The sequence below is a fragment of the Chelonoidis abingdonii genome, chromosome 24 (assembly GCF_003597395.2).
Source record: "Chelonoidis abingdonii isolate Lonesome George chromosome 24, CheloAbing_2.0, whole genome shotgun sequence".
Classification (NCBI taxonomy): Eukaryota; Metazoa; Chordata; order Testudines; family Testudinidae; genus Chelonoidis; species Chelonoidis abingdonii.
In genome coordinates, this window is record NC_133792.1 from 26,581,990 (window position 1) to 26,599,270 (window position 17,281).

The 17,281-nt window shown below is 43.3% G+C and overlaps 1 protein-coding gene across 1 annotated transcript in view; it reads left to right on the plus strand.

Annotated features, from left to right (window-relative positions):
* GARNL3 (GTPase activating Rap/RanGAP domain like 3) overlaps positions 1 to 17,281 on the plus strand; it is a 164,101-nt gene that overhangs the window by 79,335 nt on the left and 67,485 nt on the right. The window contains 5 exon segments of the mRNA XM_075060474.1: positions 7,456 to 7,490; positions 7,550 to 7,554; positions 8,549 to 8,670; positions 10,975 to 11,090; positions 14,421 to 14,525. Coding sequence (XP_074916575.1) covers positions 7,456 to 7,490; positions 7,550 to 7,554; positions 8,549 to 8,670; positions 10,975 to 11,090; positions 14,421 to 14,525 — 383 coding nt within the window.

Consider the following 17,281-nt stretch of genomic DNA (forward strand, 5'->3'; position numbering starts at 1 on the left):
CAGGAGGTGTATACAGCGGCTGCAGCCCGGCCCACTCGGGCTACTGGGGCTGCTCTTCCTGAAGCATGCCCATGTGTGACGTAGGATTTCAGTTATGAGAACGCAGCAGAATCCAGCGTTGCATCTCTCCAACGCTGGTCTTCCTGCCTAGCCCCCTCTCAGATCGTTCACTGGCATCTTTCCTGTACTTGCTACCACATCCTTCCAATCATTCTGTTTATCCCTCTTCTTGCGTCGTACTTCAATAATTTCTGTGAACATTTTCATCTCGCGTCTTTCTTCTTCTCCGCCGTATTCACAGCACGCCTCGTGATGGCATAGGGACTTTCAGAGAAATGTTGCAGCTGCATGGTAAGCCAAACCAGGGTGCATAAGTATGTGGAAAGATACCTTTTACAGAGCAATGATAGTACTCTTTCACGATAGAACACTATCACCTTACAGGAGACATTGATCTCTAATACAAGGTCGCATTGTGGTGTATCGTTTTAAAATATTTCAGTGGTCCTGTTGTGACTGGTGGTGCGCACACACACAGCGCAGGTACGGCCAACCGTACGTCCACGCGGATTGGTAAGGGAGCTGGGTAATTTTAACTTTCTCCGCCGTTTTCATTACACAGTGATCTTATTATGATGCCTGCTCCTGTTAGAGGAACCCTGCAAAGCACACAAAAACCCCCTCTGTTCAACAATCACCAACAGCGCATGGTCCTATCATAGATGATCGCTGCTAGTGATCACCCTACATCACCCCCCCGCAGCCGTGTTGCTAGGTAGCAGGGAAGAATCCTTGCTTGCCAGACGCTGAAAAACTCGTCGCTATCCCTTCCTTCCATCCCCCCGCTCTGGCCAGTAGGCAAAAATCGCCATTGTCTGCCCTATTTACATTTTTCCTTGATGTTCTACAAAGGGTAACAATGGAATGATATCTCTCTCCTGACAATAGCACCGCAGGAGGCAGATCGTTTGTTTATGCAATGCCTTCAGGGCAATGCCTTCAATGCCTGCGAGTACCAATGTCTTGCAAATGCATGGCCGTGAAAAGTTTACCTACTATTTGGGGAACGGAGAGGCGATGTCTTGGCCAGAAATGTTTTCATTATAGCATATAGGGTTTGGGAGTTCTCCACGGATTTCAATTCATTGGAGATAATTTGGAGGATTTTCGCTCCATCCCCCAGACATCTGTTAACGAAGTTTTCCTGTTAACAGTATTGGCTGGACTGCAGCAAAAGCCCTGGTGTCAATGCGCAATCTAAAAAAACCGTCTTGTTTTAATCCGTGTTTGGTACAGATGATAGGCGACACTTACCGGAGGTCGCTTCATGGCTTCACTGTCTGGGCATTCTCGCGTGGGAGCGCAGGGACTGTATTCTTGGTGGTTCTCAAAAAGATCCTGGTCTGTTGCGGGTTTTACGGACTGCTGTGTGCTATCACCACGGTAGTCTTCATCCGCAAATTCGTCTCCATCTTCCCCCTTGGCTACATCCTCGAACACTTGGATATTTCAATCCCAAAGTCTGATCCACGGACAGGGGGGGGCCACTGGTAGCGCTGAACCCAAAATGTTGCATGGTAGTCTCAGCATAGAAGCGCGCATGTTTTCAGCGTCAGAGCCTGACCTTTCCGTTTGCTGCTCTAGGCTTTCTGGTAAACCTGGTCTAAGTTCCTTCACTTTCACTCCGGCACTAAGCGGAGCGTCCTCTGCCTGTGCCCTTTATTCGAGCATAGACTGTTGAAATTGCTTTTCAAAAAATTCTTTTTCATTTCGTCTTTTGGAACGGCTGCTGTGGACGCACTGAGTCATCACCCAGATTGGCGGATCAGATCCAGAACCTCCTGTCGTGGTCCAACTTGGCGCTCTTCTTCGATGATTAGGAGACTGCATTGTTACGAGTGCAAATGAGCTCTGTTGGTCACCTTGTGTGTGTGTGCTGACCTCACGGTGGACAATCAGGAAATGGAATTCAAAAGTTCGCTGGAGGATTCAGGCTTTTCCTGTTTACCTGGCCAGTGCATCACAGTGTTTAGTGATCCGATGCTAGCATGATGTGCCCCTGTTGACAATGGGTCTGAACCCAAATTGGAGTGGCTCACTTGGGCAGCATCAATCGGTCCCTTCTGCGTTTCTAAAAATGTGAGTATGTCCTGCCTGCTGCTGTTCATAGCCACGACTGCCTGCCTCAAGTGCCCCCCACCCCCGGTGTTAATGTCACGAATCAGTCGTATGTTTCTTATTCTTGTTATTCCTCACGACTGCATGCACAGAAATCGGGGGGTGGGGCCCCTGCACAGTAGCTGCGGAGTGTTGGAGAGAGGTTGAAGCAATGGTTTGCGGTTTCTTGCCAGGGGGAACCCCCTGTTAATACAGGCCACGGAAGTAGCTGCGCTCTTTTATACACTTGACTCTATCCCTTCAGAGAGTAGTCGTTGTTAGCTCTGGAATGCCTGTAAAAGCAGCAGAGAATCCTGTGGCAACCTTGTAGACATAACAGACAATCGTTAGTCTATAATGCCACAAGGATTCCTCTGCTGCTCCACCAGGGAGCTGGGCTTATTTAGCCTGCAGAAAAGACGTGTGTGTGGGGGGGGGGGTAGGGGGGGAGACACTTAATAGTGGAATTCAACTACCTGAAGGGGGATTCCAAAGAGGATGGAGCTCGGCTGTTTTCAGTGGTGGCAGATGACAGAACAAGGAGCAATGGTCTCTGGTTGCAGTGGGGTTGGTCTAGGTTGGATATTTCACTAGGAGGGTGGTGAAGCCCTGGAATGGGTTACCAGTGGAGGTGGTGGAATCTCCATTCTTAGAGGTTTTTAAGACGCAGCTTGACAAAGCCCTGGCTGGGATAATTTAGATAGGGTTGGTCCTGCTTTGAGCAGAGGGGTTGGACTAGATTACCTGAGGTCTCTTCCAACCCTAATCTTCTATGATTCTATGAATAGCCATTGGGCCACACAAAGAAAGAATGACTCTGTTGTCTGGTGGCTAGGGCATTCACATGGGAGATGCAACTTTAAGTGCCTACTCCAATGAATATTTAATTATTTATACAGAACAGAACAGTTTCAACAGGAGAGAGAGAGAGAATTTCCTATAGTCTGATGCAGGGCACTCACCTGGGAAGAAGGTGTTCACATCCCTGCTCCAGGCTAGCATTTGGACCTGGGTCTTCCACATACTCGGTGAGTGCCCTGACCATTGGGCTGAAAGTTATGTGAACCACTTCTCCTCTGCCATTTTGTGAATGTTTTGTTTAACTCCAAATGGACTTTTAATTTCACCAGGATTTTTTGGAAATTTTCTGATTTGGCTTGACCCAAACAGAATTGTATTTTTATTTTTTAACTGCCGGTGAACTGAAAAGCAAGTTATTTGCTCAGCTGTAATGTGAAGCTCCTTGTTATCATATGGATATGTTTGAATCTCTTATTTAAAAGCTTCCATCATGGGAAATTAGTGTGGTCCTGGCCATGCTGCTGACAGCTTTTGAACCATTGAATGCCTGTGAGCTCAAAACTCTTACAAGGAATGTTATTTTTTTGGTGGAAGTGACTTCAGCCAGCGGAGTAAGAGCCTGGTCCTGAGATGTATAGAGCACCTGCAGCTTCTGTTGTAATGTTCACCCCTTCTTAGGATCAAGCCCAGTTGTCTGATCCATCTCTTTACTAAATTCTTTGAAGATATATTGAGGCCACAGACATGCCCTAAATTCTTTCCAAAGGTGATATCTGTGTTCCACATGGCTCATTTTAATTGTGCTGCCAATGTTTTCCCCCTCACCTAGTTGCCCATCCTGGGAAAGCCCTTCTCTAAGCTGTATCTATAGTAGGAAAAATGCTCCTGTATTGAGGAGAGTTAGATAAGACAATACTAAAACACCTGAGCACTGGCTACGGTACAGCCTCCTTATTACTGCCACTATTGGAGCTGTGCCACTGGAGAATTACAGGTCCTAATTTTTCTATTGTAGACAAAGCCCAGAGCCTGATGGCAAAAGGTCCCTAGGTTTTGTTAGGAGCACCCTAAAAACTCTTAGAAAAGTTTCTCAGATTTGTGTTTTCCTTGACACTGTTTATAGCTTAAAGGTCATGCAGCTCAAAGGTCATGTCAAGGATCATTCAGTGTCAAGGAAATGTGCCACAACAAGATGCCTCTGATTTATTTCTATCTGAGACTTGCATCTGCATTGAATTATCTGGCCATTTTTCCATGTGTACTGTTGCCTAGATTCTCACCAGAGTCATGAATCAAGATTGGTAATAGATCTTGGTGCAGTCATGAAAATTTACATTGCTACCCTACTTGGCCCTCTATTTTACTGAATTATGCTGGAAGAATTTCTATAAGTCTGTGTTAGGAAATTTTATCATGTTGAAACATGTTTTTTAATAATCCACTCTCTGGTAACTCTGGACAAGAACAAGTTATTTTCAATATCATTAAGCCCAGTCTTGACTAGCTAAGATAATGCTGAATATGGCTTGTCTTCGTGTATACTGACCACAGAATTGTGACCATTGTATTAGCTAGCTCAGTTGTTGAAAATAGTGTTTAAACACAGTAAAACTTCTCGTTGTAGACAACGACTAAGATACTTGCACTTTTTAAGCCTTGCCATTTTAAACATTCCTAAAATAAATGCTCTACCAGAACAATTGAAGGTGCATAAACTAGAATTATATCAAGTATCAGAGGGGTAGCCGTGTTAGTCTGGATCTGTAAAAGCAGCAGAGAATCCTGTGGCACCTTATAGACTAACAGACGTTTTGGAGCATGAGCTTTCGTGGGTGAATCACTTGTCGAGCAGGTAGTGGAATTCCAGGGCACGTTAATATATGCTAGCACAAGCTAAGTAATGAGGTAGTCCCGTCAGGAGGTGAGGCCTGTTCTAGCAGTAGAGGTGTGAAAACCAAGGGAGGAGAACTGGTTCTGATATGGCAAGCCATTCCAGTCTTAAGTCTTAGCATACACTGTCAAAGAAACTGAGGAACCACCATCAGCTCATACAGCCAACAGGAACATCAAAAAAGAGTCTCAACCTGGAGACCTTCTTATAACCAATTCATAAACGGACTTCCTAAACAAAACAGGATCAGACTCACCTTCAACTCCAAAGGAAAAAGGACTGTAGCTGTCTAAACTCCTACCTGACACATGGGCCCCAACCGTGGTACCCTACACCACAGCAATATGTCATCTATCAACTACATGCTCAGCCAGAAGAAAGTCTGTCCTATCTGGGACTCTCTTTCTGCCCTGCCACCCCACAACATGTAACGTTCTGTGGCGATCTGGAAGCCTACTTTCGCCGTCTGCACTCAAGAATCCTTCCAGGCAACAAACTGAACAGTGACCGAACACAGTACACCCAATAGCACAGAAGAAGAACTCCACTGACTCTCTGAGGGCCGAAATGAAGTGGACTATACATTGATGCTTCCGCCGACGTGCAGGCAGAATCGTGGAAAACAAACCGTTGCCTCATAACTAAGTCGTGCAGACGCACAGCTCCAACAGCTCAGAAACCACCCTGACTTATCATCAAGAGGCTGATAAAGGAGGTGCTATTGTCATCATGAAACAGGTCCTACCAGAAGAGGCCGCCAGGCAACTCCAATACCAAATTCTACAGGCCATCCTCGACCCTGAGGATACACTAAGAAATGACATCTACTCAGGACACTCCCTACCACACCAACAAATCAGCATACCTGAGCCGACCAGGTTATTCTCTTACAATAGTCACAACCCGGTCCTGCACGCCCATCATTTCGGGCATTGGCACTCTCACTGAGGACTGTTGGATGTGACTCTCTCTACTCAGACACTTGCCCAGCCTCCCAGCTATCTCCGTGGACACCACTGATTCTGGGAAACTACAACAGCACTTGGTCACCTCCAGAAAACACATCTACACGGATGTTAGGGCTCTACACAAACATCCACACACAGATGAATACAAGCTGTTAGAACGAATCCCTGATGATTGCCACGCCAACTGGCTGCTGAGCTCTGTGCCTATACTTCACAACTATTTCAATTGATCAATATACCCATCAGTTGACAACATCAATGCTATGGGCAACCGCATGGCCCACAATACGCCAATTTTTATGGCTGACCTGGAAATGCTTCCTCAGCTTCGTCCACTCACCTCTCTGCCTACGCTACAGTGACATCTTCATCATCTGACCATGGAAGAAGTCTAGAAAAATTCCACCACGATTTCAACAACTTCCACCCCACCATCAACCTCGCTGGACAATCACACAGGAGATCACTTTCTAGACCGGTGGAAATAAGATTAGTCATTAACACACTCTATATCAAAAAGTACCGACCGCGAGCCTCCTTCATGCTCAGTTCCATCCGGCATCACACGATCATTGTCTTACAGCCACTGAGTACAACCGGCTCTAACCCTCAGACAGAGACAACACTACAAATCTCACCAAGCATTCTCAAACTCATACCGCACGAGAAATTAGGAAACGATCAAGAGCAGACGTGTACCCAGAAGCCTCCTATGCAAGACAAACCAAGAAAGAAACAAAGGATCCACTGCCATCTTACACCCCGCTAAAACCTCCAACGTATCATCAGGGATCTACACCATCCTGGCATGATCCCACACTTCATGATCTTGGGTGGGCAGGCCAATCCTTGCCACAGACAACTGCAACCTGAAATTATTTCACAGCAACTGCACCTACCATATACTCTACTCAGGAACCAATCCAATGCAACAAACCTCGATGCCAACTTGCCCATATTCTACACCAGCGACACCATCATAGGACTAACCAGATCAGCCATACCACTGTTCATTCACCTGCACGTCCACAATGTAATATACGCCATTGCCAGCATGCCCCTCTGCTATGTACATCGGCCAAATGGACGTCAACGGAACAAAGGAATGACACAAATCATATATCAGGATGGCAAATAACAAAACTGTAGGAAGCACTTCAACTCCCTGCCAACTTAGCAGACTTAAGTGGCTATCTGCAGCCAAAAAACTTCAGGACCCACTTCAAAGAGAACTGCGAGCTTCAGTTCATTTGCAAATTGACACTATCAGCTGGGACTCAACAAAGACGTGTGGATGGCATTACAGAACCAGTTTCTCCTCTTGTTTTCACACCTCTATGCTCGAACAGGGCCTCACCCTCCCTGACTGAACTAACCTCGTTATCTCTAGCTTGCTTGTAGCTATATATACCTGCCGGAATTTCCAACTACCTGCGTCTGAGAGAGGTATTCACCACGAAACTCACTGCTCAAACGTTGTATTCTATAAGGTGCCACGGTCTTGCTGCTTTATAGAATTTCAATGTATAAAATTAATATGTTCACCTATTTCATCTGCTTTTTCAACAGAATGGGCATTTTCAACACAAGTGAACCTCAGACAGAAGTAATGGATTAATTCTTTAACTTGCATGGCAGATATTTTTGCCTTAGTGAGATATAAAGCAAATGATGTTACAGTAGGTGCTAACTTTACAATCATTCGCTTTCGTTAGTTTGATGTACAGTAGAGCGGAAGTAAACTATTCTTCATAGTCCACCTATCTTAATTCCATGATTGGTGTTTTTAAGATGTGAAGTGAGTGATGGTCCTGGCAAGGCATTAGTAGTGAGATCGGCAACCTTTCAGGTGGTGTGCAAGTCTTTATTTATCACTCTATTTAAGGTTTCGTGTGCCAATAATACATTTAACGTTTTAGAAGGTCTCTTTCTATAAGTCTATAATATTAACTAAAGTATTGTTGTATGTAGTAATAAGGTTTTTAATGTTTAAGAAGTTCATTTAAATTAAATTAAATGCAGAGCTCCCACCAGTGGCAGGACCGGCAGTATGGATGCACTGAAAATCAGCTCGCGTGCCGCCTTCAGCACGCGTGCCATACGTTGCCTACCCCTGATGTAGTTGATGTCTGTGGAATTTTTCCCCACAAATAAGAGTCACACCTTGTAACACATAGTGTGTTCTACTGTGCCTAAGCAGAGACTCTTATATCCTGATTCAGTAATGTGACTGAGAATATACTCAGGTGAGGAATTCAGTATTATTGTGTTTATTCTGTACCCAGTTGAAACTAGCCTTGCAGACAGGAAAATCTCTCTCTTGACCATGCTACTCCTTATAATACTCTAGTTCTTGGATCCTTTTATATATGTGCCTAGGGTTTGTGTTGGAAAATATCTGTAATACACAGTGTAAAAAAAAGAGGTAATGTACACAGTGGTAGGATTTTGTAACTGAAATGTTTGTTTGAATAAGGACTAGATTTTGCCACTCTTGTTCTCATTGAATAGTATCTCATTCTACAAGAGTCAACTGAATGTAAAGTAATGTACTAGTTAATGGACAGGTGTCAGCATCTGATCCCAGGTGAATATCCTGAGAACGTTCATTGAGACTTGCAATTTATGAAGTGTTGATATGATGTTTCCCAGTAACAATTTATAGTTCTTGTTCCTGCTTAAGCAGTATGTCTGATACTGTTTGAATGTGACTTTCAAACCAAATAAATAGTGATTCTTTCATTAGGCTGAAAATATTTTCAGAAGAAAGTGTACCTCTCTTTGGGCCTCCCCTTCCATCCCCATCTGTGTTCACAGATCACCAGGAATTCAGGGACTTTGTACTAGTGAAGTGTAAGTCTTTTTGAGATCAAAGAGACCTTTTTAAACTTTTAGTCTGATACATAAGAATCTGCTCTTCATACTTATTTGGGATACTGCAGATTGTAAATAATTTTTCTGCTGTGCAATGTTACTGTTTTATATTGAGTCTTTTTTAAAGTTTGGCTCTTCTAGCCTCAGTGGAATATATTCACCTCAAACATTTCTGTTTGGTTCTGAACCAAATAGAACTTCCATGCAGTTAATGCTTCCTAGGTTACCAGGTTCAATCTGTTTTGAGTATTTCAGATGTATTTGTTCCATTGCTTAATGAATTGTTAATTTTCCCCAAAGGTTTCTTCTTAAAGACAAAGGAGACTGATATTCAGAAACATTCATCTAATGCCATTTCATATATTTAACAGTAAAAGGTGCCAGGCTGGCAGCTTTGGAGACTAAAGTACTTTATCTACAGAAAATGTGCAGCATGGAAAACAGTCAGTATGTTTCAGTGCTGTTATGAATATTTTAGTGCTGTTATGAACCAGTTCCCAAGGGGAGAACTCAATTTTAATGGACTAATTCAAGCCGTGACCTCCTGCTAAGACTCCCAGGAAGGGGACCACTGAGTACTACTAATCATGATTTTTGTAATGTAAACATCTGGCCAAAAGGAACTTGACTGAGAACTCACCAGTTCATTTCATATAAGTTACCAAAGAATACTTGTTGATATTTAAATTAATTAGCAGTGTAGACTCCTAACTATACCAGCCAAGAGATTATTGGGCTGTGTGATCGAGATCTATGATTGCTCATTGCCCTTTGAAGCTAGAGGAATGACTGTAAGTACTTTGATAAAATCTAATTAGAAAATGGCAAATTGCTTAGTTTATTGAAAACCGATTTATCAATTACAGTAACTCCTCACTTAAAGTCGTCCCAGTTAATGTTGTTACGTTGCTGATCAATTAGGGAACATGCTCATTTAAAGTTGTGCAATGCTCCCTTCTAATGTCGTTTGGCAGCCACCTGCTTTGTCTTCTCCTTGCAGGAAGAGCAGCCCATTGCAGCTAGCTGGTGGGGGCTTGGAACCAGTGTGGACCGGCAGCTACCCTATCAGCTTTCCCTATCAGCTCCTTGCTCCCCTAAGTCCCCTATGCAGCAGCTGCCTGCAGTTCAGCTGTCCCTCCCCTCACTGCCATGTGTTGTTCCTGCCCTCTGCCTTGGAGCTGCTCCCTGAGACTCCTGCTTGCTGTGCAGGGGAGGAGGGAAGGAAGAGGGGGGCTAATGTCAAAGTGTCTCCCTCCCCCCTGCTCCTGCACCCCGCTTACCCCATCTTCCATAGAGCAGAGGGGATACGCTAGGGCTCAGAACGGAGGGAGCTTGCAGCAGCTGCGGTCTCAGCAAGCTGATCTAATCAACAAGGAAGTGTACTTAGAGGGGAAATGCATATATCTCTCTCACACACATACCCCCACCCTCCATTCCTGCCGCCTTGTAGAGTGAGAGTGTTAACCCTTGAGGGCTCAGCCAATTGCTAGTTCATCATTTAGCAGTAGGGGAAATATCCCACACTCTGACTCCTCCGCCTCAACTAAGCTTCACAATCATCATCACTGTGTACCAGTATTAAATTGTTTGTTTAAAACTTATACTGTGTGTGTCTGTCTGTCTGTCTGTCTGTCTATATCATATAGTCTTTTGTCTGGTGAAAAAAATTTCCCTGACACCTAACTCCCTCATTTACATTAATTCTGATGGGGAAATTGGATTTGCTTAACATTGTTTTGCTTAAGGGTGCATTTTTCAGGAACATAACTACAACATTAAGTGAGGAGTTACTTTACAGCAGTATTTGACATTGTTTGGACCTCACATTGAACTTAGCAGAGTCAGAAGAACTCTGAACTTTTCAATTCAATTCTAAAATATAAGGCAGCTGCACTGACAGCCTGTGACATAGACAGCATGGCGGTACATTTTTTGTCATATATCAAAGAACTTCAGCACATTTACTGAGATTCGGGAAATGGTTCTTTTAAAATTAACAGTGAAATAGTATCTTCCTGGAGTTTATCTGGCTGTTTTTGTGTCTTGAAGAACGATACTAGCTAAATACAGTTTAAATGCTCAAAAGCAAATAGGGTTAAAAAAACTCTTCATTGTCATGATGATAAAATAACTAGAACTTTTAGTTCAAAATATGCACAAATATGAAACAAACCCAAATTAGTAATTTTGCAATGAATATCCTTACATGAAGACAACTTGGATTCAGTAAAGGACATGAAACCCCTTTAAGTAACACATCCTCCTTTATTCAATATGTTTTAGTAATAAACGGGGAAAAAGCCACCTTGGAAACCCCAACATTTGCTCAGAAACGGCAGCGCACTCTAGACATGCTGATTCGTTCTTTATACCAGGACCTCATGCCTGATCTACACAAGGTAAAGCCAAGATTTGCGTGATCTTTATGCACTTCATATCCCCCCCAGTGGCATATTGAGTGGCCTGTTGCTCAAGAAGATATCCACCCTGGTGAGTACTGATTTGCATACAGTAAGTTGGATAGCAAAGGAGTGTTTTTCCTCTTTATGTTTTAATTGCATGAAAATCACCAATAAGTCATAAGAACAGCCATACTGGGTAGCTCACCTGCACAGTCAAGGCCTTCACATTTATTCTTCCTTCAATGAAATGTTGAAATGAGAAACATTGCTTCAGCAAGTCACTGAAGCAGTGAGGATGGTGCTTTCTCTCTTCTCACTAGGACTTAAGATAAATTGGGGGGAGGGATAGCTCAGTGATTTGAGCATTGGCCTGCTAAACCCAGGGTTGAGAGTTCAGTCCTTGAGGGGGACCATTTAGGGAACTAGGGTAAAAATCTGTCTGAGGATTGGTCCTGCTTTGAGCAGGGGGTTGGACTAGATGACCTTCTGAGGTCCCTTCCAACCCTAATCTTCTATGAGACAAGTCAGTCCTTACTCTTAATCAGTAGAGGTCAGAGGAGCACTTTTAGATGCAAGATCAACAACAGATTAGACACCATGAGTCATCTTCTATTGATGTCCAGACTCAAGCAAAGATATCAGTGAATGTCTCTCTTAATCTCCTTGGTCATTTGGCTATTTGCACTTATGTGACACCACATGTCAGATCCTCTCCAAGTCTGGCTGAAGTTGATCTTTCAGCCAAGCAAACACAACATGACTCCATGAGTACTTGTTCCCAGGAATGTCCTTTCATCAGTACTTGGTGGAACGATCCTCTGAATGGCTGTCAGGGAATGATGTTTGTGTCTTCAGCTCCCACTGACACTTTAGTGAAAGATACCTTCACACAGGCTGGAGAGCATATCTGGGTCCTCTGCAGGCCCAAGGTTTTGGTCCCCAACTACATATAAACAGCCTAGAACTCAGTGTCATGTCCCACGGGCCTCAAATCTGGGTCTGTGGGAACTGCTACGCTCCAACCCTCCATTTGGCAGTCTGCTGAGAACTGCTTACCCAGGACCCATGATATCCAGCTCCAGTTCGAGACTGTGCCCCTGAGGTCATATTTGCAGAGTCCCAGAGCAGCTGATTGGCCCACTGACTTTACTTAAGCCATCAGCAGGAACAGGAAGCTAGTCAAATAACTGGGATCCACCCTGCTCTGGACAGTGTGCCTTGTGCTTCCAGCTCCTCCGGCTTGACTTCCTGGCATCCCAACCCCTCTTGACTCCTGGCATCAGGATTGTGGTTCTGATCTCAAGCTTGTCTCCTGGCTTCTAATCTGGTATCTTGACCCAGCTGACACTCAACTCCTGTTTTTTGACTGTGGACTCCGGCTCTGACCACCAGGTCTGGCTGCCCACCATCCAGCTGTGACACTCAGGGCCATTCATCTAGCTCTGATTCAGGACACCAGCATCCAAGTCTTGACACTATATTAAAAGGCAAGGAGGAGCAAGATCATCTCTCCCCATGCCTACAGGAATTCTCCTACTGGAATCAATCTCATAGCCCTACACTTACGTGGGGTTCAAAACAATTCAGGTGACAGCTCAGTAGAAAATGGTCCCTCAAGCTTTCAGTCCTTCAGATAAAAGTTCAGAAGTGGGGTCATTCCTCCATATACCTGCTCATGACCACTTTAAACAGCACATTTTGATCTAGAGGAGAAATGAGTCCAGGCGCCATCTTAGATGCATTAGCTGGGACAGGAATATGCTGCATGCTTTCCCCTGGTCACTCTAATTACTAGGGTCCTCAGGAATGTAATACTGGACAGAGGTCAAGTTATCCTAACAGCCCCAGTGGGCGGGAGGGAGAGGGGAGTTTTAGTATTCAGAGATGGTACACTTATCAGTTCAAGTTACTGATCAGTCTGGACATCATAATGCAGAACCAAAGACTGGTTCTACACCCAGACTTAGTGTCTCTACAGCTAACAATTTGGATCTTAGTAGGCTGATCTTGGAGCATAGACTTTCCTCTGCAGAGGTACAGGTTCACAGAAATTATAGAAGATTAGGGTTGGAAGAGACCTCAGGAGGTCATCTAGTCCAACCCTCTGCTCTAAGCAAGACCAACCCCAACTACGAGTAAATCATCCCAGCCAGGGCTTTGTCATTCTCATAGTCTCATTCAGAGCTTAAAACCTTTAATAAGGCATGCTTATGGGGCCCAGTGGAAACAGTTTTCAGTATGGGCATCTCATTATAATTTTACCCATTGGAGGGGTCTGTACCTGTTATTGAGGTAATCTGTTATCATTAAAGCATTTAGATGTCTTGACTAGATTTAGTAAAGTTCGCTTAGCACTGATATCTGCCTATTATTCTCCAGTTCAGGAACACACAATTTTCCCCAATGATTTTATTCCTACTGTAGCTAGTTTTTTGAAGGGGTTAACACATTTTTCCATCTGTTAAGAATTTTTCCCTTCTCTGGGACCTAAACATAGTCTTCCTGATGCAGCCTCCATTTGAACATATGCCATCCTGTTCTTTGTATCATTTGTCTGTTAATATGGCATTCTTGGTGGCTACTACCTCTGCTCGCAGAATAGCAAAATCCAAACACTGATGGCAGGAACATCTTATACCACCTTCCGTGAAGATAGTTACTCTTCATCCTCATTCCAAATTTTTGCCTAAAATAGTGTCAGACTTTCATTTAAATCAGTTCATTCACTTGCCAGTGTTCTTTCTAAGACCTCACTCATCCACTGCAAACGCTAAACTTCACACTTTGGAAGCTTTTAAGAGTGACCTTGTATTACTTCAATAGGACCAAACCATTTCTACAAACCATCAACACTATTTGTACCTTTTGGTACAAATAAGTCCAGAGGATATGCTATTTCAACATAGAGACTGTCAAAATGGGTGTCAGACAGCATTAGAATTTCTAAAGAACTGAGTGAGTTAACTCCTCTGTCTCATATCAAAGCACATTCTGCCTTATACTAGGTCTCAAGTCTCAGGCTCTCTCTTTCTACTGCATATGTCATCTTTCATAACTAGATAGCACCTTGATAAATGTGAAGAGTATTGCAGCTGCTCCACAACCTTGTAAATCAATAGGCTAAAGCATGCATTCTTAGATTCATCGGTAGGAGCATATTTTAAGGGAGGGCAGTTATTTTTTGTTAGTAATAGAAACTTGAACTGAGGTCACAGGAAAATGCTGAAAGAATACAGTAGAATCAAGTAATGTCAGATGAAATTTTTAAAAAATTGAAAAAGTTTGGGTCAGTAAGACGCTTGCTTTTTTTTTTTTTTTTTTTTTAAGAACATGCTTAATAGGAGGTCCTTCAGTGACGTGTTACCAGAATCCCCTAGATCAGCACGGAAGAAAGAGGAGGCCCGTCAAGCAGAATTTGTCCGACTTGGTCAGGTAGGTTTTATGTAGAAAGTATTGGTCAAATTAATCACTCCACTGGGATGTGTGGAGTAAGATTAGGGATGTCTGGGCAAAAACAGTCTTTTGAGATTCCAACTGGTTCTAGCTTATCTGAGGTAGAATGATATAATCAAATCAAGGTGCTGACTGCATTAGCTGCTGTTAATTTAGTCATGGATCTCAGGAAATATATTAGGAGCACTTTCAGGAACAAACCCGTCAGCAGAAAGAGGGAGATGTATTTAATCTGTATTGTGGTAACACAGCATTTAACACTTATCTGGAGCGTTCCCTTTATTTAGTAAAATTATATTATGGGAAATATTTAGAAAAATGGTGATGGTAACTCAAAGCAAATGAGACCTTGATAATCTCACAAAATTCTTGATTTTTATAGTGTAAATATAGATTTACTGATTTTGTTTTAATTTTTTAAAGTAAATTGACATACAATGTAGTGAAGAAGACAAATGCTAGGACAGAAAATTACACTAGCAATAAGTTAATTAACTAGGCAATAATATATATGATGGAAGTACAGCTAAATAGGCAATTGAGCAGAATTACATTCACAGAACGGATAATAATCAGAGGATGAGTTATTAAGGAAGCTGATTTAAGTAAAAAAGAATAATGACTTTGAGATGCCACTGTGGACTTGTTTCTGGAGAAACAATGAATCAAGACATATGTGGAACTAGCAGGAAGCAAAGATTTAAATACATCTAGAATATGACAGGCAGCCTTTTTTTGGTCTGGAAATAATTGGCTCACCTCCTTGGGTTCAGTTGAGGTTCAAAGTTCTCAATAGTGCAACTCAGGCAGAGTAGTGCAAAGTATAAGTATGTATAGGTATTGTGAATTTGGGCATCTCTCAAAATAAATTAGCTACTTGCAGTGCTTGCTAAGAATTAGTTTTCCTATCAGTCTTTAGGAGGAAGTGAAGAACATAAGAATAGCCATACTGAGTTAGACCAAAGGTCTGTCTAGCCCAGTATCCGGTCTTCCAACAGCGGCCAATGCCAGGTACTCCAGAGAGAATGAACAGAACAGGTAATCATCAAGTGATCCATCACCTGTCACCCATTCCCAGCTTCTGGCAAACAGAGGCTTGGGACACCATCCCTGCCCAACCTGGCTAATAGCTAGAGCCCTACCAAATTTGCAGCCATGAAAAACGCCACGAACCGTGAAATCTGCTCTCTTGTGTGCTTTTACCTTATACTATACAGATTTCACAGGGGAGACTGACATTTCTCAAATTGGGGGGCGTGACCCAAAAGGGAGTTGCAAGGGGGTCACAGGGTTATTTGATGGAGCTCCCAATATCGGAGAGCGGCGGCTGTTGGCTGGGTACCCAGCTCTGAAGGGAGTGCCCTGCCAGCCGCAGCACAGAAGTAAGGGTGGCAATACCATACCATGCCACCCTTACTTTTGCACTGCTGCCTTCAGAGCTGAGCAGCCAGAGAATGGTGGCTACTGAGTTGAGGGCCCAGCTCTGCAGGCAGCAGCGCAGAAGTAAGGGTGGCAATACCATACCATGACATCCTTCCTTCTGCGCTGCTGCTGGTGGTGACTCTGCCTTCAGACCTGGGATCCCAGCCAACAGGTGCCACTCTCCAGCTGCTCAGCACTGAAGGCAGCTCTGTCACCAGCAACGCAGAAGTAAAGGTAGAAGTACTCCAACCCTTCCTACAATAACTTTGTGACCCCCCTCCACACACACAACTCCTTTTTTTTGAGTCAGGCCCCTACAGTTACAGCACCATGAAATTTCAGATTTAAATAACTGAAATAATGAAATTTGCAATTTTTAAAATCCTATGATCGTGAAATTGGCCGAAATGGATAGTGAATTTGGCAGGGCCCTACTAATAGCCATTGATGGACCAATCCTTATCTAGTTCTTTTTTTAATTCTGCTATAGTCTTGGCCTTCGCAACATCCTCTGACAAAGGGTTCCACAGACTGACTGCATGGTGTGAAAAAATATTTTAAATAATATTTTAAAAAATATTTAAACCTGCTGTCTATGAATTTCATTTTGTGACCCCCAATTATTGGGTTATGAGAAGGAGCAAATAACACTTTCTTATTTACTTTCTCCATACCATATTCCCCCTTTGTCGTCTCTTTTCCAAGTTGAAAAGTCCCAGTCTTATTAATCTCTCCTCATATGGAAGCCATTTCCATACCTAATCAACTTGTTGGCCTTTTCTGAATCTTTTCCAATTCAATATATCTTTTTTGAGATGGGGCAATCATATCTGCATGCAGTATTCAAGATGTGGGCGTACCATGGATTTATATAGAGGCAGTATGATATTTTTTGTTTCATTATCTATCCTTTTCTTAATGATTCCTAACATTAAGAACATAAGAACATTAGAACGGCCGTACCGGGTCAGACCAAAGATCCATCCAGCCTAGTATCTGCCTACTGACAGTGGCCAATGCCAGGTGCCCCAGAGGGAGTGAAGCTAACAGGCAATGATCAAGTGATCTCTCTCCTGCCATCCATCTCCATCCTCTGATGAACAGAGCCTAGGGACACCATTCTTTACCCTTCCTGGCTAATAGCCATTTATGGACCTAGCCACCATGAATTTATCCAGTTCCCTTTTAAACATTGTTATAGTTCCAGCCTTCACAACCTCCTCAGGCAAGGAGTCCCACAAGTTGACTGTGCGCTGCGTGAAGAACTTCTTTTTATTTGTTTTAAACCTGCTACCTATTAATTTCATTTGGTG